Source organism: Amblyomma mixtum, chromosome 1, assembly GCF_055824585.1.
Source record: "Amblyomma mixtum isolate Tamu chromosome 1, ASM5582458v1, whole genome shotgun sequence".
NCBI lineage: Eukaryota > Metazoa > Arthropoda > Arachnida > Ixodida > Ixodidae > Amblyomma > Amblyomma mixtum.
In genome coordinates this window covers 189,361,302-189,387,009 of record NC_143012.1, presented here as the reverse complement: position 1 = coordinate 189,387,009, position 25,708 = coordinate 189,361,302, and the positions used below count along the sequence as shown (strand labels likewise).

At 45.2% G+C, this 25,708-nt stretch overlaps 1 protein-coding gene across 2 annotated transcripts; it reads right to left on the bottom strand.

The window, feature by feature from the left end:
- Positions 1-1,753: 1,753 nt before the first annotated feature.
- Positions 1,754-25,708, bottom strand: LOC149370289 (alpha-tocopherol transfer protein-like). 2 transcript variants are annotated; one of them, XM_089582956.1, is made up of 5 exons: positions 25,392-25,708; positions 17,035-17,277; positions 8,521-8,714; positions 5,799-5,909; positions 1,754-2,872 (listed from the first exon to the last, which is right to left on the bottom strand). In XM_089582956.1, the coding sequence occupies exons 1-5, from the start codon at positions 25,594-25,596 to the stop codon at positions 2,642-2,644; spliced, it is 984 nt and encodes a 327-aa protein (XP_089439082.1). In that variant the 5' UTR covers positions 25,597-25,708; the 3' UTR covers positions 1,754-2,641. The 2 variants fall into 2 exon arrangements, with proteins under 2 accessions (XP_089439082.1, XP_089439089.1); XM_089582963.1 differs by lacking the exon at positions 25,392-25,708 and adding an exon at positions 18,767-18,993.

Here is a 25,708-nt window from a genome sequence, read left to right as displayed (position 1 = left end):
AACATCAAAAAACACGGCGAGCGCCGAAACCCACGTGTGGGAAGCGCAAGCGAGAGGGGAGAATTGTGGGGAATGATGGACACCAGGCAGAGCCCATTCACAACCGGTCAGTCACAAGAATCTATCCGCCTTTCGAAATGTGTATTTGGCGTGTTGAGAACCTCCGATGAATACACATATCAGCGCGGACGAAAAGCTGATAAACCACAAAAAATTCTGAACCCGGTCGAACGCCTTTGCCAAGTCAATTTCCAGCGGTGCTAATTGTTCATGAGCGTCACTGCAGTACTGCAACACTGTACGCGCTATATGCAGATTAGATTGCATTTAACGTCGTCCAAGCCACGTGTTTGATGAGGTCGAATCAAAGTAGCAATTGCAACCTGTAGCTAATTTGAGAGGACTTTATCGAAGACCTTATAATCAACATTACTCAGAGTGATAGGTTTGTAGCCATCTACAAATCGTAATTTTTACTTATCGTCAGTTTTCGGTAGTAAGACAATACGACTTTTAGTAAACAACTTTGCCTCTCATTAAACAGGAAGGCATTCTCGCGTCATGCATTGCCTGTCGCCGTTTTTATCAACTAATATTCCTATGAACTGATATCGTAGACGAATGTAGCATGCGTATAAAGATTACTGCTGAGTGATTACTACCTAACTAGAAAACTAAACCGAGGTCAACCAAGATAAACTAAGCAAAACAGACCTGTTGGTACACAACTTCTGTGCAAGTCCGTTAAAACCCTATAGACCATTTGAAGTTCGCCGCGCAGACGAAAGAGGACGGAAGAGAAGGGGTCATAACAGGCGAAGTAAAGTGCGTCGCGTCATACTTCTGTAAACTAATATAAACCAAGCAAAATAGACCTTCCACTCGGCAGCTTCTGTCCAACTGCATTAGAACATCACCAAAATTTTTATCAGTTAACCAACGGCCCTCTTCAGCCTAGAAGCAGCTGAATCGTCAATCGAAACGAAAATAAACTGAATGCATCCCTGATACGTTTCTTTATAGAGGAGATGAGACAAATAATGGTGCCCTATTTATGGCGATTGAACGCACTGCAAAAACGGCGAATTGAGTCCGAAGCATTGGGTTCGCTTCGATGGGCGCCACCATGTTTGTCACTGCGGGAGTGCAGCTTCCTACTCGCTGTCGTATTGGCCGATAGCATTCAGCGGAAGTAATCGGTCCTGCACCCAATCGGGTTTTCCGCTGAGTATTTGGACGCAATTTGTCCAGAGGCGGTGGATTTCACTGGCACTCGCAGCCGAATGCTTAACTGTGAACGCGCCTTTAGTCTAGCGCGCGGCGCCGCCAAAGCGTAACGTCGATTTTATAAAAGTCGCCAGCAGAGACTGTGGAATAGCACAGCTGAAAACGAGCGGTCAGTCAGCGTGTTTCGAGCAATTACTTCAAAAGAAAATACACATAACATCACCGCGGCCACAATATAGAAGCCGGAACGGGGAACCTTAGAGACAAATTCTCAGTTATTGGCTTTCTCTTTGTTAAGAAGACTGGTAGAAACACTCTTCGACGGTCTCTATGGGGAATGGAACGGAAGGGCTTTAATTTTTCTATTGGTTTTGTGTGCCTAATTCTATCTGTTCCTGAAATTTATTTCTATTTTGAGTACGAGCCTATGAAATGTGTTTAAAATTCCGAAGAAACACGTAAAACTGCTTCCTCGTGTGAATGCCAACGCGTTAAAGTGTTGAGTGTGCTTGGTTGCGCAACGACTGAATATGCATACTTTGTGCAAACTGTAAACAGCTTATGTTAGGTTACTTGCAAAGTAGATTGAGTACGAGTGATGAGCGATAACCTTCATAGGTCACGTTTCATCGCCCATGACTACGTACGTTCGCTTTAGTGTGTTGTGACCCCTTACGCCGGCGTTCTGACATAATCCAAATATCGTGCAATGGACTCGATGGATGCCGCCTTTAGTCTAATAGGACTAGATGTTTTCGCATTATTTTTGTATCTAATAATGCAGCCACCGCACGGTTGCCGGGCATGTTCACCACAGACACCTCTTTAAAACATATCTGAGTGAAAATAGGTATTACATTTTAATTTTGCATTCGTTCAGGCTCCCTATGCTATTCTGTTTTACTTCGGCTTCTTCCGTGCAGCAGGTGCGGTGGTAAAAAAGGTGCCTTTAAGCAGTGACGAACCTAGATGGAGTACGTTGAGTGAGTTTTATGGAACCCAAAGCAAAGTGAATGGAGTATCGATGTAGTTTATGCAGATAAAGGTAAGAAGATAATGCGCAATAAGATGAGAGATGCCATCTTGTGTTCTGCATGAAAACAGCGTGGTGGGTGCGATCGTGAGTAATTCTTTTTTGGTTCTCGTACGTTCTTTCTGTCTATGCACTTTGTGCACATTGTTCATTATCAGTCAACTGATAGCGTGCGTACCAGTGTAACTATTTATTTAAGACCTTTCCAAAAACTGCCTTATTTCGTACCCTATGCACAGGGTCTGCTCGGTTATTACTGATTGTCCTATACTTAATAATGACGCTTTTATTTAAAAAATACGGACGTGGAAATGATCAATGTAGCCATTAGGTGCACCTAGTAAGCTCTCTTAACACGTGTGCTCCATATTGTGATACCAATTAAAGAAACGTGACTTCCTTGTCAATCTCTTCTTGCGTGGCGAAATCAAGGCTGTTCGTATTAACAAAGCCGTAGCTGTTGTCTTCTTGGTACTCTTCCTCGTGGGTCTCCAGCATGGCCCAGAATCCGTCAAAGTCGAGTGGTGGCGCCGTTCCCCCGTACTCCTCGGGAAGAGCGTGGCTTGGTATCTCTTTGTGGAGCTCCTCGAAGTTTTCGCCGTATGGTCGAAACTGCAGAATCAGTCATATTCCCGTGTAAAATGTTCAGTGTACCCTTCTGGTCTTTAACGTATTGTTAATATGTAGGATTGTTTACGCACTCAGCATTCGATATAGAATCAGAAGATGATGGAAAAATGAAGGTCTGGAAATGTCTTCTTTCCACAGACCGCATTACTTTCAAAGTGGTTGTGGGCTTCTGGGAAAGAATACATTGCAAAACTCCAGCTCCAAGCAAACATCTTTCACTTCCATAGACGAACAAAAAACTTACAGTCTATGCGCAAAACGTTTTTGAATACCCCTCGCGGTTCGCACTTGTCGAAACGAGCAAAGATCACAGTAGTAGAGTCAATTTTCTCGCGCAATGTTGAGTTTTGTGTATGGTTTGGGCAAGTTTTGTTGCTGTTTTCAGTAATAATTTGCATTTTTCTTGTGTATTTTTCATGAGTCAGTTTCTTTCCTGTGTTTGTATTTCCATTCCAATATTTTTCTTACACGTGTATTCAACATTTCCTTGAAAAGGCACCCTATCTTATACTCTGGCGTTTTTGATCTCGTTGCTGATTTTTCCCTCCTCCCCTCTACAATTTAAAGGCGTATAAAGATATGCAAATAAATAAACGACCAAACTGTGCATGACTATGAAGTTGCGCTTCTAAATTAGTTCGTCGTCACTGATTAAGGCGCAGGTTTTCCTAGTTCCTACTTATTTAGTTGACAAAAAGGAATATCGTTGCAAGAGGAGAAATTTTATAAGCGTTATTCTCAATTTTTTAATCTCCCTTCTTAGTTGCGAATGCCCCCTGGCTTCCAGCACTGGGTTCATGAGTGTCGCATGCGTAGTTATGAGCAGATAATGTTTCGTATCATGTTTCGTTTTATTGTAGTCGAAAGTTGTCTACATTTAATTTCTCGCTCAGACACTGTGAGAAATGGTATGACTAATACGTGGGCATAAGCTTTTAAAATTATGCCTTCGATAACTATGCATTGGAGGCGGATACATAAATTTATTTATTTATTGAGAATACCTTAACGCCCCAGCAGGGCATTACATATAGGGGGGAGTGATGAAAAACATACAAACGTGCTCAAACGTTTTACAAAAGAGCAGAAACATTAGGCAGAAATACACGTGCAAAGAGGGCAAGAAAAATTCCAAATAATTATATAGAATACAAGTACAAACCATGCCAAAATGAGCACTGAACAACAATTAATATCAAACACAAAAAACAACAGCTAAATATATTATTGGTGGAAAGAATTGTTAGTAAGGTAGACTGAAAAAGTGGCAAGTTTCGGTATTGACACAATGCTAGATTGCAAGGAATTCAACTCATTTATCGCCAGAACAAGAGGTAAGTTTTGGTATATTTTTGTGCGCGCGAACACTGGGCAGATTTTATGAGCATGGTTTAAGCGAGATGAAAAATAGGGGGCAGGTGTGATAATAACTTGAAAAAAGGAGAGGACACCATGATATAAAGGATAACAAAATGATACGCGAGCATGGTTTCTGCGTGTGGCTAGTGTTTGAACGTCGAAGAATGTTTCAATGCAGATACACTTTGATGACGCGAGTAGCATGACGCGATAAACCTTGTAGCCTTGTTCTGGACGGATTCGGAAATATTAGTGAGATTATGCTTGTGAGGGTGCCATATCAGTGAAGCATATTCAAGTGAAGGTCTCGCAAGAGTTATATAAGCGTGACATCTAGTGTCGCTGTTAACAAGAGCCAAGCGGCGTTTCAGGGGACCAAGTTTTTGAATGCTTTGTTAGTTATGTGCTCTATATGCGTATTGCAGATTAGATTTGAATTCAGGTAAACGCCGAGATATTTATAACGGGAAACCACTTCTATTGGGTTATTATTTATTGAGTACTGATTTCGGGGTGGTTCGGTTCTAGTTGAAAATCTTAAGCTTTTTAAGAAATATAGGATAATACAGCACATGACGGCAGCTACTGGAGCAGTGCCTAAAGCCGGATTTGTAAGTTATTTTGTGGCGTTCATTGCCAATGTTATAATTTTTCTATACGTAGAAGTGAAGTTGGTAAATTTAGTGAGCCGTAATTATGGTTTTATGTGGCGTACACTTAGAAACCCCTTTTTTAAAAGAAACTATAGTCCGTTCTGAAGCATTAAAAGGGTTAGTTGTGTTCCTGGGAGAAAACCACAATGCGTAAGAGGAGACACATGTGAAGCAGAGAAAGTAAATACTTGGAAAATTCAGCCTAAAACGCCCTACTGTTAAGCTAGCTATCTAGTTTGCTTTTTGAATGCATGTGAAGCACAAATATAACCTAAAGACTGCTTGGCAGCTAACGACTCAATAGCAGCGCAGAAGTATTAGCCCACTAATACGAAAACGCGCAAAAGAAACTCGTTCTATGAAGCGCTATGTTATACCGGTTGCTGGTTCCTTGAACTAACAGGCGTCAAGTGAAATTCGTTGTTATAACAGTGCCACGCATACTTTCGACTCCTCTTATATACCGAAATAACGAGAGGCAAGCAAGATTTTTTCTGATACATTTTGATTAAAGCGTGCGTAATTTCACGACAGGTGCTAGCTCTAATATTTGCATTCTCGCAGTCTTTCTTCTTGAACAAATTTCGCTTACTCGCTCTCTTAAACACTAGAGAGACTGTTAGCATTCAACATGACGGCACTGTACACATGCGGTTCCCTCTACAATCTGTCAGAAACATCCTGCATTTTCTCTTGCACTTGTGAAAAAGATGTCGGTTACGTTTTCTAAGATAGTTTGACTTAACATCTCCTTCGCACTAGTGAACAAAAATAAGACATCGATAATATTTACCTGCGAGCGAGAAATACACTTGGGCACTTTATATACGGGCTGTTTGCTTCTATCAGGCGCAGAAACAACCATCGGGCCGGTTAGCAACATCTTAGTGACTCACCCGTTCAAAAAGCTTCTTCTTGAGGAAGGGCCTCACAAGTGTATAGATCAGGTCGAAGGCTAGTCCTTGCCTCACGGCGTACATACCCTTCATTCGCATGGGCATGCAATCCTGAAAAGAAGAGCAAAGATCTTTGCAGGTTTTTCTCCAAACATGAAATTATAGATGCCCAGCCTAATGCGTTCCTTGTAGTGGGCATGTTTGCCGTTCTAAGGGTATCACAAAAGAAGGCTGCATGAAGTAGACATGTTTGCATCAAGCGCAGGAAACCTTCGTGAATTGAGACACCAAACCAGAAGGTCCACATTGACAACAATGTAAGGGAATTTTCTCTAGAAAGGCGGGTTCTCTTACGATGCAAAAAGAGTAAATAGGGAAATTATTTTTTCACCAACTAAACTTTGTGGGGCCGGCCACACTGGTGTTGCTACGCCATAGTCCAGAAACACACGCACATACACATGCACGCACGCGAGCGCGCGCACACACACACGCCAAACACCACGCACGCACACACACACGCGCGCACACACACCATGCACGCAAACACGCACAAGCACACACACCACGCACGCACGCACGTTCACACGCACGCGTGCACAAGCAAACACATGCACACACACGCACGCACACTCATGCTCACGCACACACACACACACACACACACAAATCAATAACACACAAAATATTTTTATCTGGGGTCTCTACAGCTTACGAGACAGAGAATGGCGAATTAGATTTGTGGCTGCAACGATGCCCTCTGTTATCAGGGCAATAACATCATCTGAAACTAAATGTAGCGGGGCCGTCCAGCGTTGATAATACTTTCGACAACCGACAGTAACGCCGTTGCAGTCGTCGCGTGGTGGGAGAGACAGCGTTCATTTGCTGCTAGAATGGCAGAATTTTGCACAGTGGGTACGCTTTGTGTATTTTCTTGAAAAGACACTCATTTCATGTACTTCGGGTCCTCATAGTCGCTTTGTATTGTGGTTTTCAATTCACCGACGAGTTGTTTGGAGGGTCTAATGAGCAGGGAATTTACCGCTCTTCCGCTTTCCGAAAGGAATTGCTACTCTCACCGACATGCCGAGCAGCTCAATTGTGTAAATGTACCTTCTTGCTAAGGTGAGCTGAAATTCACCCAGGATTGTCACCTTGCGGTGCGGGATTGTACTAGCGGCTGCTGCAGATGGAACAAAAGCGACTCTTTTTTCTCCGTCAGCTCAGACTTAACTCCTCTAGCCGAGGACAAGGGCAATTCGCTGCGTTAACAAGCTCCTTAAGAAAACGTGTAAGGTGTGCAACATAATTCGAGCCATTCGACACACGTAAAGACGTACAAACGTATTAAAGGCAATGCCATTACAGTTAATTGACAGGTGTGTACGCTGGATGAAAAATTATGCTGAATCTCGCAAGGGTCATATACCGGGTGCTTCACATCAGATTTTACACAAATTTTAAAATTTGACTTTTTGAGTTAGACGAACGCTATTTCGGCATAGCATTGTCAGCGGTGTAGCACATCAGAGTACAGCAAATGAATGCTGTCTAGCAGGCCGGTTAACTAATGTTCAATAGTTAACTTTTTCACAATTACTTTTAGGCTCCTTAATTATTGACAGGTGTTTCGCCCAGGGTAAGTGGTATCTATATCAGTTTTTAGAATTTCGAAAACACGGTTACCCTAAGCGGTGTTGCCCAATAAATTCTGGCTACAGCGCGCCTAAATACATGCTCTTTTGAGGCGCTTGCAGGCAAAGCCACCTCTCCAGTCCACATAACTCGTTGGAATAGCCAAAATTTGTACGGCGCTAGCGCCGAGGCTAATCGCGCCTTCGAAATTCTAAAAACTGATATGGATATTTGCTAACGGTGGGGTACACGCCTCTCACTAATTAAGGAGCCGAACAGTAATAGTTGAAAACTGAATTATTCGGTATTATTTAACCAGCCTGCTAGTTAGCACTCCCTAGCTGTATTCTGATGTACTACAGCACTGATAATGCTGTGCCGTAAAAAGTGCTCTTCTAAGTCGAAAAGCCTTTTTAAACAATGTCTAAAATCTCAAGTGAAGCACCAGGTACTAGGGGTGTGCGAATATTCAAAATTTCTTACGGAGTTTCGAATATTCTGCTAACCTGTTATTCGAATGAAAAAAATATTGTACGCGCAAAATTACTCGAAACTTATCCGTTACGCTTTTAACTTTCCAATTCTCTTCGAATCCTTGGCGCGAGGTCTGATGAAGGCCCCCCGTATTTTCTTTCGACGTCTGTTCGAAAGTCCACACCGATGCCCCATGTCATCTTTCCTCTCGGTATAAAGGATTCAGTGTCGCGATGCGGTCCATTTGTCCAGGGAATTTACCGCTCAGCTGCTTTCCGAAAGGAATTGCTACTCACACCGACGTGCCGAGCAGCTCAATGGTGTAAATGTACCTTTTCGATAAAGTGAGCTGAAATTCAGCCAGGATTGTGACCTGGCTGTGCGGTGCGGGGAAGGCCGCTCTGGAGGCAGGAGTGGTACAGCCTATAGCAGCGCCGCTGCTTCCAGAGAGGCCCTGCCTCTGCTTGGTTGTTTGCTAGCCTTCCTTCAGTTGCTTTCGCCACTACTGACGCCACTGCCAAGCGAAAGGAAATCTAATCGAAAGATAACAAAATACGCTTCATGTGCTAAGCGCGCTGTGGGCAGAAGTATTCAAAGGCCGCACGCATACCTGCAAATACTCGAAGCCTCTTTTGATGAGCCCCACGTCGATGGCCAGCACATTTTCTGCTGTCAAGCCAGCGTAGTCGAATAACATGATCATCCCCAGTGTTTGTGTTATCGGGTCCTTTGCTATGTACTCGAGGCATATCATGACTGCCCGATGCATTTCGACAAACGAAGTTTCTGTGAGCTCCCACGAACCTGAAAAACAAGATACAGGAAAAAAAATGAACTGCGTCTCGGACCAATACTTGGTGCCGAATTTGTGTAGCCTTGCTTCCTAGAAGTTGCGATTGATTTTCTTACTGAGTTGGCAGCAGCCGTGTCTCTCGGAGGAAGCTTGGCCTCTTAGTCGCAGCGAGGTATGAGACATATGTTCAAAGACGAATATGTATGAGGCATGCTTCAGTCTATAAACAAGGCGCGTTGACCCGTTACGCACCCTCTGTTGGCACCTGCGCCATGAGGTTACTAAATCATCCCGCCTAGCCCATGCCGAGGTTGCCACTTATGCGTTTTGGCAGATTTGTTTGGTGGGTTATGCGGAGGGGGTAGGGGACAAGAAACTTGCGCAGTACACTATCCCTTCACGGGGATGTTCAGCGGCGAAGAGCAGGAGAAATTTCCTGGTGCCAAACTTACCGCTATTACTTCATTAAGCTGCACTGCATGTTTGATAAATCCACATATATCAGGGACCCAGCCTAGGAACATACGAACACGGAGTGCGCCGCCCCCTGGGGGTTGGAAGCGGCCGCATTCTTTTCCATTCTCAGGCGGCATTTTTGCATGTCTAAATGCAGCTTAAATCGCCAGCGTGACAGGAAAGTTTGAGCTTTCTGCAAAGTTCGGGGTGTTACGCCCAATGCCCTTAGCGATAGGGGGTAACGGCTAGACGGAGAACTATCTGATTCACCTACGACACGCGGGCGGCCAGAAAGGCATATCTGTTCGATGATGGCAGTAGCTTATTTTTGCACATTATCCCAAGACTACAAATAATCACGGACTAACTACTTATTAGCATATACCCAAGCGCAGCCATACGGCTAGAAAACAAAGACAGAAAATTGCGTCCATTTCTAAATCATGGCTACCCAGTGCCAGATTACTTCTTAATTTATTAGTAATGGTAGTTGCCGAACCCATGATTTCCACATGTGGTTACCATAGTATCGATCCAACGCTTCCGCGCGCGCCTGGCGACGACCGCTATGGTCTTCCCTGGACTCCAAGGATACGATCAGGCCGATCAGGCCACCCGCGCACTCTCTCCCCGGGCTATCTTCCTGTCCTTGGAAGCCTACTCCCAATCAGACAATCTGGCCCTTACATTCAAACACATCACCGATTACTACAAGGAGGAGCACCGGCGCTACCCGGCCCCTTGTAAGGGACTGAATCGCGCTGACGAGCGCCTCATCATCAAAATTCTGACTAACACTGTACTGTGCCCGGCGGTACTTAAACATTTCAATACATCCTTTGATGGCACGTGCCAGTTCTGTGGGGACGTCTCTGACACCTTCCACATGGTTTGGGCGTATCAATCAAACACATCTATCCCCCCCAACCCCAACCCACCAGAGAGGACTGGGAGGCAGCCCTGCTCGGCTGTCAGGACCTAAAGACCCAAAAGGCGTTGGTTCACCGGACGCGGGCGGCCGTGCTTGCCAATGGGGCCCCGGAATAGGAGCTCCACCTAGTATTGTTAGGGGAAAGGGGCAATAGGGCCTACCCCAATCACCTCTCTGTAAAAATTTAATGCACGATAAATGGTTTTCACCACCACCACATGTGGCATAAGTGAGAAGAAAATAACGACCAGTTAGTGGCGGCTACCCAGCCATTCATTTTTAAAAGCTTTTGCGTACAAGTACTGGATCTCCAACTGGCAGAATAAGTTTACTGTGCTTTAGCTGTGGTTAAACCTGTAAAATTACCATTTGCCCACCGACCTATTCTTTTATTTTCGAATGGGATTAAGCTTGTTGTACGTATGTGGTGCTGGCAGGGGCTTATTATTTTTATTTCCTTCTAGGTCGCCCCAATCTATTCAATGTAGTTAAACCTGGAGTGACGCGATAGCTACAGCTGGCCAAGTGGAACTCGCTGAGTCGAATAGCAAAGTCAATCTTTCGCCACTGCGTTTAGCCGGGCGTTCCTTCTTCATATTCGTAATAGTAAATAAATTGGTTTTTGAGGAAAGGAAATGGCGCAGTATCTGTCTCACTTATATCGGCGGCCACCGGAACCGGGCCGTAAGGGAAGAGAGGAAGGTGGGAGTGAAAGAAGAAGGAGAGAAAGAGGTGCCATAGTGGAGGTCTCCGGAACAATTTCGGCCACCTGGGGATCTTTAACGTGCACTGACATCGCACAGCACACGGGCGCCCCTTGCGGTTCGCCGCCGTCGAAACGCGGCCGCCGCGGTCGGGTTCGCGTGCGGGTACTCCGGCTCGGTAGACGAGCGCCTTACCACTGAGCCACCGCGGCGGGTTTGTCCCTGGACGTGGTTGTGCTACTGCGTATTTCCATTCCTCAAATTCATTTTCTTCATTACGGCCCCTCTTTCTGTTTCCTCTTTCACTCCCTCTTCCTCCCTTCATCTTCAAACAGATGACAGGTGTCCACCGAGATATGTGAGACAGTTACTGTGTAACTTCCTTTCTTCAAATACAATTCTCATTTTCTTCATTCTCGGCCCTTCTTTCTCTTTTTTGTTCCACTCCCACTTCCCCCCTTCCCGTACAGTGCGGTTCGGGTGTCCACCGAGGTGCGACCACGGCCAAAGTGCGACCATGCTGAAGAGACGAGGCGGCTGGCGTAGTGCAGCTACTGCTACAAAACGGACCTCTTCCGTTGTTTGTCAGTGCATGTTACATGAAGCATTCTAAGTGACAGAGATCTGTAAATTACTCCAAATAGGTAAGGGGCAGGCTGTATCTTATTACTAAGTAATGACAAATTACTAATTAATGGCTAATCACTGTTTTTTGACTAAAGGCTAATAGCTAATTAATGACATTTAAGATTCGCCTTTAGGAGTGGAACACGACAGCGCGTTGTAGGGCTGCCAGGGAATCCAAGGAACGCCAGCACCGATTCAGCGCGATGCCTTGCCCTTTGAACGCAACACTTTTTGAGAAAAGGAAATGCCGCAGTAATTCTCTGCCATCTCGGTGGGCCCCTGAACCGCACCGTACAGGAAGGGGGGAAGTTGGAGTGAAAGAAGAAAGAGAAAGGGGGCAGTAATGAAGAAAATGAAAATTGTATTTGAGGAAAGGAAATTACGCAGTAACTGTCTGACACTCGCTCTTCGCGCATGCGCGAAGTTGGAGCTCTCCGGGCCTCTCCGAAATCACTCACATCTAGCGTAGTGTTGATTCCGCAACAAAAGGGTTCAGCTTAAGTTGGACTGCTCAGCGAGCTAAGCAAAGAAAAATAGCTTTAACGTCAAGAAACATTATCCACCCTCCTCACACTACATCTCCCTCCAGACACCTCCCTAGAGGCTGCAGAGGAAGCCGCCATTGCACTTGCTATCACCCGCACGGAAGCCCGGTACTATTTAAGTGACTCTAAAGCTGCGATTCTAAATTTTGCTCGAGGCTGACTCCATGTTCCTGCTTTTGACATACTGTACTCACCCGATGCACCCCCACCCCGCCAAGTGGAGCTTACAAGGGTGCCTGCGCACTCCGGGAATCCCGGGAACGAGGCCGCCAACCTTTTAGCCCGAGGTTCTTTAGACCAGGCTCAGGTGGCCTCGGATCGGGGATTCACGAAGGAGCGCATGCACTCATTCAGCGAGCTGACGCAGGCCTACAGAGCCTCACGCCAGCTCTACCCCCCGCCGCACCCCTCCCTAGATAACAAACAAGCAACACTCTGGTGCAGACTACAGACACACTCTCTCCCCTCACCCCTTACTCTAGCCCACTATCATCCCTCCTTCCCCAATCCGGCATGCACCCTATGCCCAGAACCATTAGCCTATTCCCTGCACATCCTTTCCCCCTGCCCGGCGGACCCTACCCCGCAGGACCTAGAGAACCTGAAGACGTGGGAGGACTGGGAGACCCTGCTGCGCTCGGAGGACCCGGCCGTGCAGACCACCGCCACCGGCCGGGCTGCCAGTGTTGTGAAACTTAGGAACATAAACACTTGAGTGCAGTGAGGTCGTGTGGGGACCCTGGGGTGTGCCCCGAATTCCTGCTGTAATAAAGTTTTCTCTCTCTCTCTCTCAAGAGACAGAAGAAGGCAGAGTTGTTCAGGGATCAAACACGAGTTGAGGACATCCTAGTCGAAATAAAGATGAAGAAATGGGCTTGGGCAGGGCATGTAATGCAAAGGCTAGATTACCAACGGTCCTTAAGGGTAACGGAGTGGATTCCAAGAGAAGGCAAGCACAGCAGGGGTCGGCAGAAAGGTAGATGGACGGATGAGATTAAGACGTTTTGGGCATAGGGTAGCTGCTGCTGGCACATTACAGTTTTAATTTACCAGATATGGAAGAGGCCTTTGTCCTGCAGTGGGCATACTCAGGATGATGATGATGATTTACCTAGCGTTGAGTGCGCTGTTTCAAATTGCCTTACGAAGAAATCTGAATTAATAATTGCAAAGATTGCCAATAAGCCTCTAAATAGAGAACATTCCTGCAGTTTTAAGCATTATATATAGAAGACCAAGGAGAAGGCAAGCACTTTTGCTACTGAGCAAGACTTTCATGTTGCTAATGAAATACTGAAAGCGGAAGAGCGAATGACTCTGTCTTGGTCACGACATCAAGGCTTATTGAAGCGCGTGATAGTAATCATAGCGTAGGGAATAATGTATTTTGTAGGGAGCATTACGAGGGGGTACCCAAAAGAAACCGGACTTATTTTTGTTTGAACTTATTTGTTCACATTTTAAGCAGAGACCTTCAATCTCCTTCAAAGTATTCCCCACTTGCAATGATACGCTTGTCGAATCCTTCATTCCATTTTTCAAAACATTGTTTAAATTCATCTTTTGTGGTGCTTGACAGTGCCTCCGTCGTTTTTTTCTTCACCTAAGCAACATCAGCGAAACGCTTTCCATTCACCTATTTTTGACTTCTAGGAAACAAAGAAAGTAGCACGGGGCAAGGTCGGGAGAGTATGAGGGTTGAGGAATAGGGGCCATGCCATTTTTGGTCCAAAATTGTCGTAGAGACAGGGCTGTGTGAGCAGGGGCGTTGCCATGATGGAAAAACCAGTCACCCGACCGCCACAAATCTAGCCGCTTCTACCGCACACTGTTGCCCAATCTTTTCAAAACATCCAAGTAGAAAGCCTGGCTAACTGTCTGACCATGCGGAACAAATTCTCAATGGACGACTCCTCTAACGTCGAAAAAACAAATCAGCATTGTTTTGAGGTTTGGTTTCACCTGACGAGCTTTCTTGAGGCGAGGTGAATTTGAAGTTTTCCATTGGCATGATTGTTGCTTTGATTCAGGATTCAATTCAGGAACACTTGAGTTGTCCCCATAGCATCGTCCTTGTACGTCTTTCTTAATATTTCAAGAGTTTCCATTCAACTTTTTCCGAGCAAAAATCAGAATATCACCGGCGCACGCTGTTCACGAAAATCAGCCATTGCAAAAACGACATTCGCACAAAACAGTCGTCACTCTAAAACTCTGCCTAAACTATTCTGACCTCCTTCAACGACGGCACTCGGCTTACTGACTCTGGAATGTTCGTTCTATGCGCTCCTAGTGGCAAAACGCGGCACCACAGAAGCTTTGCTGACCAAAAAATTTAGTCCGGTTTCTTTTGGGTACCCCCTCGTATTAAAAGCGTCCGCACACGATAAATATCGCGTTTTTTTTAATTTTTTGAGGCGCATTATGAACGTAAGCACGGCATTCTAGCAGCATTAACTTGAATGCTTAAACTTCTACTCTGTGGTAGGTATTAAAAAAGTAGGGAGTTCTGCCGGGGGTGCGGTTTAAGGAATACATTAAATATAACGACTTGCGATAATTATAACATACCTTGAGTTGCACGTCAAAGGCTAGTTCAATCTGTCCCAGCATAAATGAGTATAAAGAAAGAAACTATTTGCGAGAGACGTTATGGGTAGAGTATCATGAGCACGCAGCGTTTCTCCTAACCAAACGAAGACACACCTAGGAGCCACGGATAACTTTTCTATGATGATAATAATAATGACTACAGGTGTTTAAGCGATGGTGGCAATGATGGGGGCCAATTCGTTCATATTCGAAGCAGCTTTATCTAATGCTGTCCACGGTGGCCGCATATCATTACGGAAGAAATTCAAAAACGCCCATCTGCTGTGCGATGCGAGTGCGCGGTAATAAACCCGGAATGAACAAACTTAATCCAGAGGTGACGCAATAAGCCATAAGGAGACGAACGGATTAGATCCCTTTCTCTAATTTCAGTGTAAAGGGGTGATTGTGTTTTGGTGTCTCACTCTCGAGAGGAGTGAAATTTATGAATTTTCACAGTGCGTACATATAGAGAATTTTCGCAACCTTCACTGACACCAGCCTGGTGCCGTCGCACTTCTGCAGCCGCCTATGGGACGACACACGTGCAAGAAACCGTGTTCCGATGGCTGAGAGGTAGTGAAAGGAAACAAGAATGGCAAGCGGCAAACAGTCTTTTGCGGCGGTGTGGGCGTGTTTCTGTATGTCTGAGTATGCTTTTTCTTGCTAAGTGCGTGAGTGCAGGCTTTTATACAAACGAGGACGCCACCTGTGCGTCCCAGAGCTGCAGGGAGAAACGGGCTGGAACCGATCTGCGCGATTGTGTGTCCGAGCGTGTGCGTGAGGGATGAGTGGAGTGACGTCACTAGGTTTCGTCTAATTTTGGAAGTGCATATACTGTAAAGATATTAAACTGTGGCTCTTAACGCATATGTCTGCATATGTATACTATTCCTCATTAGTGGTACAAAAGCCAACTGATCCTACCGTACCAGTTACTACTACTACCAAGTGGCCGCAGGAGAATGAACGGTAAAGTGCACAGGCGCCTGCCGAGTAGCACCAAATTGGTCATTCTTTCTGTTATATGCAATTAGAACGCGAGGAAAGAGAATAAAGTTAAAGACAAAAAATTAAACCGTAAGAGACACGTCGCAGGTTGACACTTACCATACAAAAAAAAATTGCAGGAATATGGTGAGCATGTCTGGCTTAAGTATGTTTGACAGAACACAAGCCATTCTAGAAGTGATTGCCCTGCAGCACATTTATAAGTCTGTTATAATGATCTTGGCACGGAACCGTGGTTTCCGAAGGCTCAGTATGATAAGTTGCGAGTATGTTTAATCATAAGTTATATAGCAGTTTACAATTGGTATCGAGGTGCTGGAAGTAGTAAGGAAATAAGTCTGCTTAGGGCAGGTAGTGACCGCCGATCCTGATCAGGAGAGTGAAATAACTAGAATAATAAGAATGGAGCTCATATGGCAGCTTATCTCAAATCATGTATGACACTTTGCCAATATCCCTCAAGTGGAAAGTATAGGCCCCTGTGCTGTGCGATGTCAGTGCACGTTAAAGAACCTCAGGTGGTCGAAATTTCCGGAGCCCTTCACTACGGCGTCCCTCATAGTCTGAGTTGCTTCGAGACGTTAACCCCTCCCCCCCCCCCCAGTATATAAGAGCAATACCTTACCAGTACTCACACATGGGGCAGAAACATGGAGGCTAGCGAAAAGAATTCAGCTGAAACTGAGGACAATGTAGCGTCCTATGGGAAGGAAAATAGCAGATGTAACCTTAGAGACAGGAAGAGGGAAGAATGGGTCAGGGTACAAAACGGGGTCAATGGTTTTCTAGTGAAGATCAAGAGGAAGAAATGGGCTTGGATAGGGCATGTTATGCGAAGGCAAGGTAACCAATGATCTTTAACGGTAACAGAGTGTATTTCAAGAGAAGAAAAGCATAGCATAGGGCGCCAGAATGTTGTGTGGGCGGATGAGATTAAGAAATCTCTGGGGATGGGGTGACTTCAGGTGGCACACGATAGGTTAATTAAAAGATACGAGAGAGGTCACTTCCCTACAATGGGTGTCGTCAGGCTGGTTCTGATAGTGTCTCATAAATACAATTACTATTCCAAGAATACGATAGACTGAATTTGTGGAGTCGTCTGTCTCCTTTTGCAACAGCCCTTTAATGGACAAGTCACTGTTAGGAAGTGCTAACGATGCGCTCGTCTAAACTGTACCCCTCTTCCCTCCCCTCTTTTTTGCCTGCTTAAGACACAGGTGTAGATGAAGTTTAGTTTGCACAATCAAAAATCAGCTAGAGCAAGTTTGTTGGTGTGAAATGTTCTCAGGGTTGTCAATACATTTAAATAAACAGCCCTAATTACTTAGTCTTGCCTTAGGCTCTTCATTGTATACTTATACTATGAAAGTGCATGCTGATCCAGTTATAAAGCTTTTCTCTGTCCCTCTCTCTCCAGTTCTTAAGCTCTTGGGAGTAGAAAATTCTATTAGAGAGTACCCACCGATTTTGAAGAGAAAAATGGGCCGACCATGGACGTCGTTCTCCGGTAGAACCATCATGATTTTGCGTGTTGCTGACGACACCTTCGATGGATAGAAGTCTCGGTAGACAGGCCCGGTTGCGATTCGGTTCCGGTAATAGTTCTTGATGGTGTCCATGGCCGCCGGGACGTTGTACTTCCGCGTACGTAGGAAGCGCAGAAGGAAGGCGGTGTCCATTCTCGCATTGAGACTCTCACTTTCCTCTAGAAAAGCGACAGCACGAGTAGTTAGTTACGCTTACTGCTAACAATAGCGGTAGTCTGTGCGTTTTTAAAAGTAGTATGGGATCGGTTACTGTGAATTTTGTTCGCTATCGCTAGAATGCGGCCGTCCAGGCTTTAATGCGGCAAAGCATTGTTCACCTGCACTTCACACTTTTCTCAATCGCGTCAGGATTCCGAGAACTGTTGCGAGCTCACTGCCTCAAGGGTGCCTCGAATCTCGATGCCGGCCCGTCTAAGTGGATCATTTGTTAGCGCTCTCAGCTGCTGATCCCGAGAACTCGGGTTCTACATCCTGGAGAAGGTGGACGGGATTGACTGCGCGCCTTCGAGCCAGAAAACTAGTCCTTATGCGCGGTTCTTAACTAAATATGTCACCACATTCCAAAACGTGTCATTCACTTTTCTGGTTGCTTTACTCCTTCAGCCCCTGTTGAAGGGAATTTGTCGCAATGCTGCTTTTAGAGTCACCCGTCGCATACAATGCTCGTCATTCTTCAACGATCATAAAAACAAAAGGAGTAATTGCAGCGCGGGTTGGTTGTCCGCAAGCATTTCATGTCCTTTTGTCTAAAGTTAGCCTTAAAAATTCTCGATTGGTAATGGCACGACCATTAGTAGCGCCGAAGTCACTGCAGTTTCCGGGTTTGTGAGCACTGAAATGTAAAAATTAAGAGGAACTTTAGTGGCTAAAGTGACGAAAGGCGAAAGCCTGAGTGCTGCATTCTGCTACGCGATTGTTCACTTCAAATTCTGTTGGTGCATTAATTAACTGCGAAATAATGACGCCTAATTTTTGCCGTTAGGAGTCGAACGCGACAGCGTGTTGTAGCGTTGCGAGGGTGTCCACGGAACGCCACCACCCGTTCGGCGCGATGCGTTGTCCTTGAACGCCACGCTTTTTGAGGAAAAGAAATGGCGCTGTAATTCTCTGTCATCTCGGTGGACACCTGAACCGCACCGTACAGGAAAGGAGGAAGTGGAGTGAAAGGAGAAAGGCAAAGAGAGGCCGTAATGAAGAAAATGAAAATTGTATTAAAGGAAAGGAAATTACGCAGTAACTGTCTCACATATTTCGGTGGACACCCATCAAAATTCGCGCGCAGTGACGTCACGACCATTTCGACCAATCTGACACTCAGATAAATTTGCTAACACGTCTTGGTCACGACAGTATGAGCCATTAAAGGCTTTCGCCTTAAAAACACAAGAGTCCCATTGCTCACCTCATACCAATTCCATGAAAAGCCCGTTCTCCCCATTGCTGAGCGTTTGCTTGCCCCAGCTAGCGTTTAACTTTGCCAGTTATGTAAGGCTACAGGAAGATATTTGTTCAGAGTCCTGAGGTAAGCAATAAATACACCTCCTTCACTTGCGACGCCTGCTGAATTATTTTGAAAAAGGCCATGGCAACACGCAGCTAAGCACTTGTTCGGGAACGGTCACACTTTCATGCTGCCATGTCTCTCACCTGTTAACAACTCCCGCAGTTTTGCAAGCGATTCCCTTCTTCGTACCAGAGTTTCTCTGAGCTGATCTTCTGCGATGCGTTGCAGTTTGAAAGGAAGGAAGCCTTCCGGCATGGCGAAGACATCCTCAGAGAACTTCCGAGCATACACGCCGCTCATGACGGAAAACGATAGACATGTGCGAAGTATCCTTCCCGTACAGCGCTCGCCACTCGCGTCCTTCGGGTAATGGAGGACCCACCGAGTGGCCTTCAAAAGCAACTGCGTTTTTCTCTCTTTGCTGTCGTTGGGAAAACACGTGTAGAATGCCATCATTGCTCAGCCGAAAGCCGTTTTTTCCTCCATATTGTTTACGCCTGGCTATGTGGTTGATGTCTATGAGAAAATGATTCTTCCAGCATTTACGAGAAAATGGGCTGCATGCGAAAAATAAAATTGAGGCTAGTTAGCTAAGTCGTCATGAGAGTAAATCATTGTCTCCGGGCCATCCAATAGCAAGATACACTTTTGGCGCAAACTGCGCGAAAATGACTGCCGATGTGCAACTCTCTTTCGAGCTGCCGGTCTGTGCGTGCACCAGCGGACATATTTTGTATGCTGGTTGCCCCACGTAAGTATTGCCAAAATACGCGAATTCAGTGAAAAAATATGAAACGTAAATCTAATCGCTCGCTACTCACTAGACGAAACCATGATATTTTTGTGCTAGATAAGTTCAGGTGCTTAATGGCTGACGTTTTCAGCCTTGGCAAGACTCGCTTGGAAAGGCGTAGATAGTCCAGCATAACGACTAATAATTTGGTAGTTTTCATCGTGTTATAATTAACAATTGCGTTTTGCCAACGGATGCAAGATATAAAGTAATATTCACGTAATAATCGGCTTGCGCACGGCCTTATCGGCTCTCTCAAATGATCAGCTTCGTGAGCGAATTGCTCTTGTGGCATTGAGTGCTTGCCGTTTGAAAAATTCCAGAGTCACCATCACTGTAAGGTCGAGCCAAGCAGTGGCACCATCACAGACTGTCGGCATCGTGCGGCGGTTTAGCTAAAACACTGGCTTACCGCTTGAGCGATACGTCACTGGAGTTGCTTTAATCGGAGCATGTGAACCGGGTTACCTGCAGCAATTACACGAATTGCGAGTACCTCGTTGGCCTATCTAGTTTCGAGCGCAGCAAACGAAGCCAAGAGCGAAAAAATATAATGAGCTGCTTTTCTGAGCGCCGATGCGGTGACCCAGTGGTTATGGTGCTCGGCTGCTGAACCGAAAGCCGCGGGTTGAATCCGACAGTAGAGGTCGCATTTCGGTGGCGGCGCAATGCTAGAGGCCCGTGTACTTTACGATGTCAGAGCACGTCAAAGAATCCCACACGGACGAAATTATCCGGAGCCCTCCACTATGGCGTCCCTCTGACCCTGAGTCGGTTTGGAACATTAAACGCCCTTAAACCCCACCAAACCAAGTCAACCGAACTTGATTTTATGAGGGCGCGCACTGGACATGCGCCGTTTCCCCATGAGCTTCATATTTTTCTAGGTTTTTTTTTTAACACAGGACAAAAAAGCATCAAATGTGTCAAGCTTCCTAAAATGAATGGCTGCCAAGACGCTCCGGAACTTTCTAGCTTAAAGGCTTCTCCGGAATTCAAAACATTACCAGTTAGTTGATGAAATTAGTTTGTTATTAGCATTAAGGTAGAAAAACACTCTAAGATGTCTAATTGACCAGACAATGCGCGCTATGTTCCATCCTCAAATTGAGTGTCTCCATATATCCAAGAGCTTACTCAATTTTGGTGAAGCACCCAGCTAAGTCTCATGCACGTTTGATGCTGTATCTTGAAGTAGAAGTGTTATAGCGCAGACAAACACACGGACAAGACAGACGAAACGCACACACAAGTCTCTCTCTGTCCTTGTCTTTGTTTGCGCTATAACATTTCTACTTCAAGATGAACTACCAACTCGCCCAACAGGAAGTTTTATTGATGTTGTATTTTGTGATGTGTTTGTTTCCATACTGCCTCCCAGCGTGCCCCTCAAAAAGTTAAGCGTCATCCTAATGCGCTTCAGCTCTGCATAAAAATCCGGTGCACGCAGGGAAAACTAAGCGAAAATTGGAAATGAACAACAAAAAAGAAAAGAAATTCTTACAATAGAGTGTGCAGTGCTGCATAAAAGCTTATAGAGAGGATGTAAATACCTTTCTGTTTTCGCGGTCGCCCACTAAGAATTCTCATAATCGTGATACGCACAACATCCTCGCCCAGAGATGTGAGAATACAATACTCATGGTTAACAGCCATCTTCACACTAAATGGATGGAACAGAGACCGGTGCTGCCATGACTGGAAAAATGACGAATCTGGGGTTAATAATGCCTACTGGAGACAACCGCCTCGCGATTACAGCTAGCAGCTGCTGCGGAGTAGCGGCACTTAATAAAAAATTAACAAAAATGAAACTTGAAAGCTTCGCAGGCATTCTATCACAGTGTCGTGGAGTTATTTATCGATTTATTTATCACAGACAGGCGCTTTAGTTGAGAGCTCAAAGTAGAATGCGTTTTAGCGGGCGTATAAACAAAGATAGCCAAAAGGCGAGAAGAAACGATGAGTTGAACTCCGCCCCTTAGCACGTCCCGTCCTCTTGCTCTTTGTGTGCGTTGGTTTCTAAGGTCGCAGAAATACATTTGATATTCGAAGCGACGTTAAAACTATTTCCGTTTGCAATATAGGCGCTCAACCGCCTTCCCCCCTCCCCCTCCTTGGTGGCCTTAAAGACATTGCTCTCACAGCTCAACGCCTGTTAGGAATCACTATCAATGGTGTATTCGTGGTGCATGTGGCCACCATAAGTCGCCATATTTCCTCAAGACTCCTCTTTCAAAGTCGTTAAGCGCCAGCTCAGGCGCTAAAGGACCTTTGCGCAAGTGTTCATAGCGTATCACATTTCACTTTCTCCCTTGCACGGAATGCATCGTTTCGGCCGGGTACTCACAAGGTTCTTTTTTTATAAGACAAATTTATAATGTATTTCATATTTTATAAGGAACTAAATAGGGACGTCAACTTTGCAGTCTCCCGCGACCGGCTTATCGCACCTGATCAGACGACCGGTTTGCGGCACACTCCCCTGATGGCGCCTATTACATGCCAGCTCCCAGCAGTATGTGATTTGTACGTCGGCTCATTGGAGAAGCGAGTAATTACAGAGAAAAAATCGATATGGACGAGAAATAGACCGTTACAGAATACAGCCCCTGCGGTTCATTCGACGTAACAACTCTACAATAGCCTCTCGATGTAAAAGAAAAAAAAAACTTTTACATTCTCTTATTGTTTCGCTTGCGCTCGCACTCACATGCTCGCACCATGAAAATCAGATCCCGCCGCTTTCAAAGAGATCCGCACTACTGTCTTACAATTAATGTCGACTATATTAGTCTACATGCCGAAGGTTTCTAAACTGTGAAGATAATTGATGTGTGAACGCTCACCTTTCATTGTGATAGCTTGGCAAATCACTGGGAATGCCAGGAGAATTGTTTCGATCGAAGAGACTTTACATATCAGCTTGTTTACCAGTGACTGCTCCGGTGAAGCGGTGGTCCTGGGTTGGAACCCCGGACCAGGACGAAATGTTCTTTACTATGGATTTTTTGTGGAAGCTGCATAGCTTTCCTTTGTAGCCGTGGGCTGCACATGGGTTGATGCCAATCAGTAAGTTGATCCCTTATTAGAAATTTACTTCACCTTGATAGATTCCTCTAAAACATTTTACCAGATGGGAGCGTAACAAAGGAACATTTCTTCATTCATAATTTATGAATCTCTTTCAATCGGAGGCATTTGGTATGCTGTACGTGGCTTTTAACGTAATTAATCTCCACATTGGGCCCCGATAGACGCCCCAGTGCTGGGCTGCGGAATTATTTCAATAGCATGTGGTTCACTGTGTGCACTGAGCTTACACAACGTAAGTTGGTTTTCGCATTTCACCACCGCTAAAATCCGGCTGCCGTGGTGATCAATCGATCCCATAAAAATCTGGTGCTCTTCCAGCTAGGTCGATGCATTGATATCGTAGCCGAATTTCGCAGCTTCTGAGATGTACAGCTGGCTTTTTTCAGCCATCTTGCTCTGCGGGTAAAAAAATCAAGTTATCGCTCACGAAGAGAAGAAAACTATTCAACTATTTTAGTAATGGTTTCGCGGCGACATATCAGTTTTGATACTGCGAGTACTTCCGTGGGCGCGCCTGCAAGTATGGCGGCTTTACGCCTGGCATATGATGAGGAAATTCATGGGCAGTACAAATCAAATCAGATAAAGATGGGCAGGTTTACTAAAGATATAGAAAAGAAGCCAAGACATAATAAACTTCTTGTACCAAGAATCCTTGAAAGAAGGATGGCTGAACAAATCCATCAGAAGCTGACCTTCAGCCCTCATGTGGTGGTATGTACTAGGCGTGAATTGAAGGAAAAAGTTACTGTCGAAATTTTGGGTGCCGTTTTCGTTTTGTGCTATGACACATTTTGTCACAATAACGCTACTTTCCGGAGATAAAAGGATCGTGTTCTTTAAAGAGGAAATTATTGCAATTATTGCCAACGAAAATAGATGGATTCGAATTGTGCAAGAATTCTCTGAAAATCAAGCTGCTTTAAAATGGCAAAACCTTTTCAGTTTATGGTTGAATTGAGTTTTTAACGGGATGAAAAAGTGAAGTGAAATAAGGTCTTTCAATGGTTGACAACAGCGGCCTATGTTGTTAACAACAAAATCTCACTAGTCGAGCACTTCTGCATTTCATCGACATTACATCGACAGCGGAAGGTCAGTTCCAATCATCTCAAGACTAAAACGCTTCCCCATCACCTGCAACTTTTCATCTCCTGTGCCAGCTGAGATACATTAATTGTGCAAATTTATGAAACTTGTAACTTCATGTGATTGGCCCTCAACTTCTGTTTTGTTGCTTTTGTCTTGTCATCCGCTTATACTCTCAACAGGCCACCTGCAACCATTTCTGTATATCACATGTCCTGTCCGTGCCCATTTCTTTAGCCTTAGACATATGCTCGCATTTGCCATCTTATCTAATCTAATTTCTTTGACCGATATTCTTTCATAACTGCTATTATTTGTCCTCGCGCAGTTATTATTTGTGTTGTTCTGTGAACTGTTCTTAACATGATGGGGGGGGGGGGGAGGGTTGGTGAGCATTGATAGCAAAGCGGAAAGTTTTGTAGCGAAAGCTACACTGCTAAAGCTGAGATGCATTTCATCGTGAGCCTCCGAGTGACTTTGAAACGACCTTGCGACAAGTCATTGCTAGTGTTGGTATGCACATACACCTAACCATGTGTGGTCCATTTAGTGTACCGCCCTTTAAATTGAACTCTGACCTTTGCCCTTGACATTTTACCTTAAACTTGTATCTTGAACTTTGATCTTGAATTTTGACCTTGCAGGTTGTCGGCAGATGCAGTAAGAAAACCACGTGGTAATCACTGTGTCATGCGACTCCACCGCTGCGACCTCTGGTAAGGGGTATATATAACCAGAGCTTGCCTTAGACGCTATGGAGGAAAGATAGCGTGCTTAGGAGCGCACGTATAGTAAACTACACCTTCTAACATTGCGGCAAGCCGCTTCTGACCAACTGGGAGACATTGCTCGCCTTGGAGTGGGCCCTTTAATGAAAAAGTTAGACTGGCTAGGCTAAACAAGCAGCAGAAACTCCAGAAAAACGAGAAGAGCGACTTGCCAAAAGACGGCTTAAATAGGCGGACAAGCGACGAAGGCAAGCCATCGGTGACACATCGGTCTCAACTACTTCTACCACCGACTCTGACAGTAACATCGTTGCACACAGAAAGAGGAATCATGCTATTCGTTTAAGTGTAAGTGCCACGGCTACGAGATAGTTTCACCAACAGTTTACCGATAACCCGTTTGTCAGTGTATGTGCCGTGTGCACATGTGCTTATGCAAACTTTCATGTTTGCTCTTAACAACCCTCCTGCGCGTGCAATATCCACGTTCCCTTAGTCGGACTGTGGTAACGGCGTCAAAATCTTAGTCTTTAGTATGGGCCTGACAATGGATGAGTCTTTGTATCCATCAAGCCAATCAATGAAGTCGAATAAGCGGCTGTGAAGTGGGGGGGGGGGGGGGGGGGGAGTTAAGACACAGTAAAAAATGTTCCAACGATAAACCATATTTAATCATGCTTATGCAAATTTCGCTACGTGAGACTCGGTTCGGCAGTGTTGAACCGCTGCCTAACTTTTCTTGAGTAGAGGCAAAAAAACACTCTCCTTCCACTTTCTCCGTCGGGTAAGATAAAAGATGACATGAACAAATAAGTATTCTTTCTGTTGTTAACAGCCTGGTGGATCAGTGGTTATTGAGTTCGGCGGCTTACCCGAATGCCACGGGTTCGATCCCTGCCATGGCGGCTTTATTTCGATTGAGGCGAAAACCAAAATAATCTTTGCTTTGGTGATTTTGTGCTATCCTGTTAATTTTGGCGCCTACTGGATGAGTGCGAAGATAAGGCAACCACGCTAGACTTAACACCCAAAGCAAACGGTCGCAATATCTTATTCTCTTACCTGAGAGAAGCTGCCGCAGCTTTGCGAGAGAATTCCTTCTTCTCGCTGGAGTTTCTCCTAGCTCTTCCTCGGCAGCATGTTGAAGTTTGAAAGGAAGCGCTCCTTCTGAAGTGTCGATGACGTCGTCCAAGGGCTTCATAGTATATGCGCCTATCATAACAGAGACCGATGGAATCGCACGAGCCGCGTTTTTGGAGCTGCGCATTTTGCTGTGTATCTTTGAGGAAACGATTAGACCAACAAGTGTGCTTGAAAAAAGTTACTTTTTTTCAAATATGACAACCGTTATTGAGGCACACCACACAGTACAGGACACG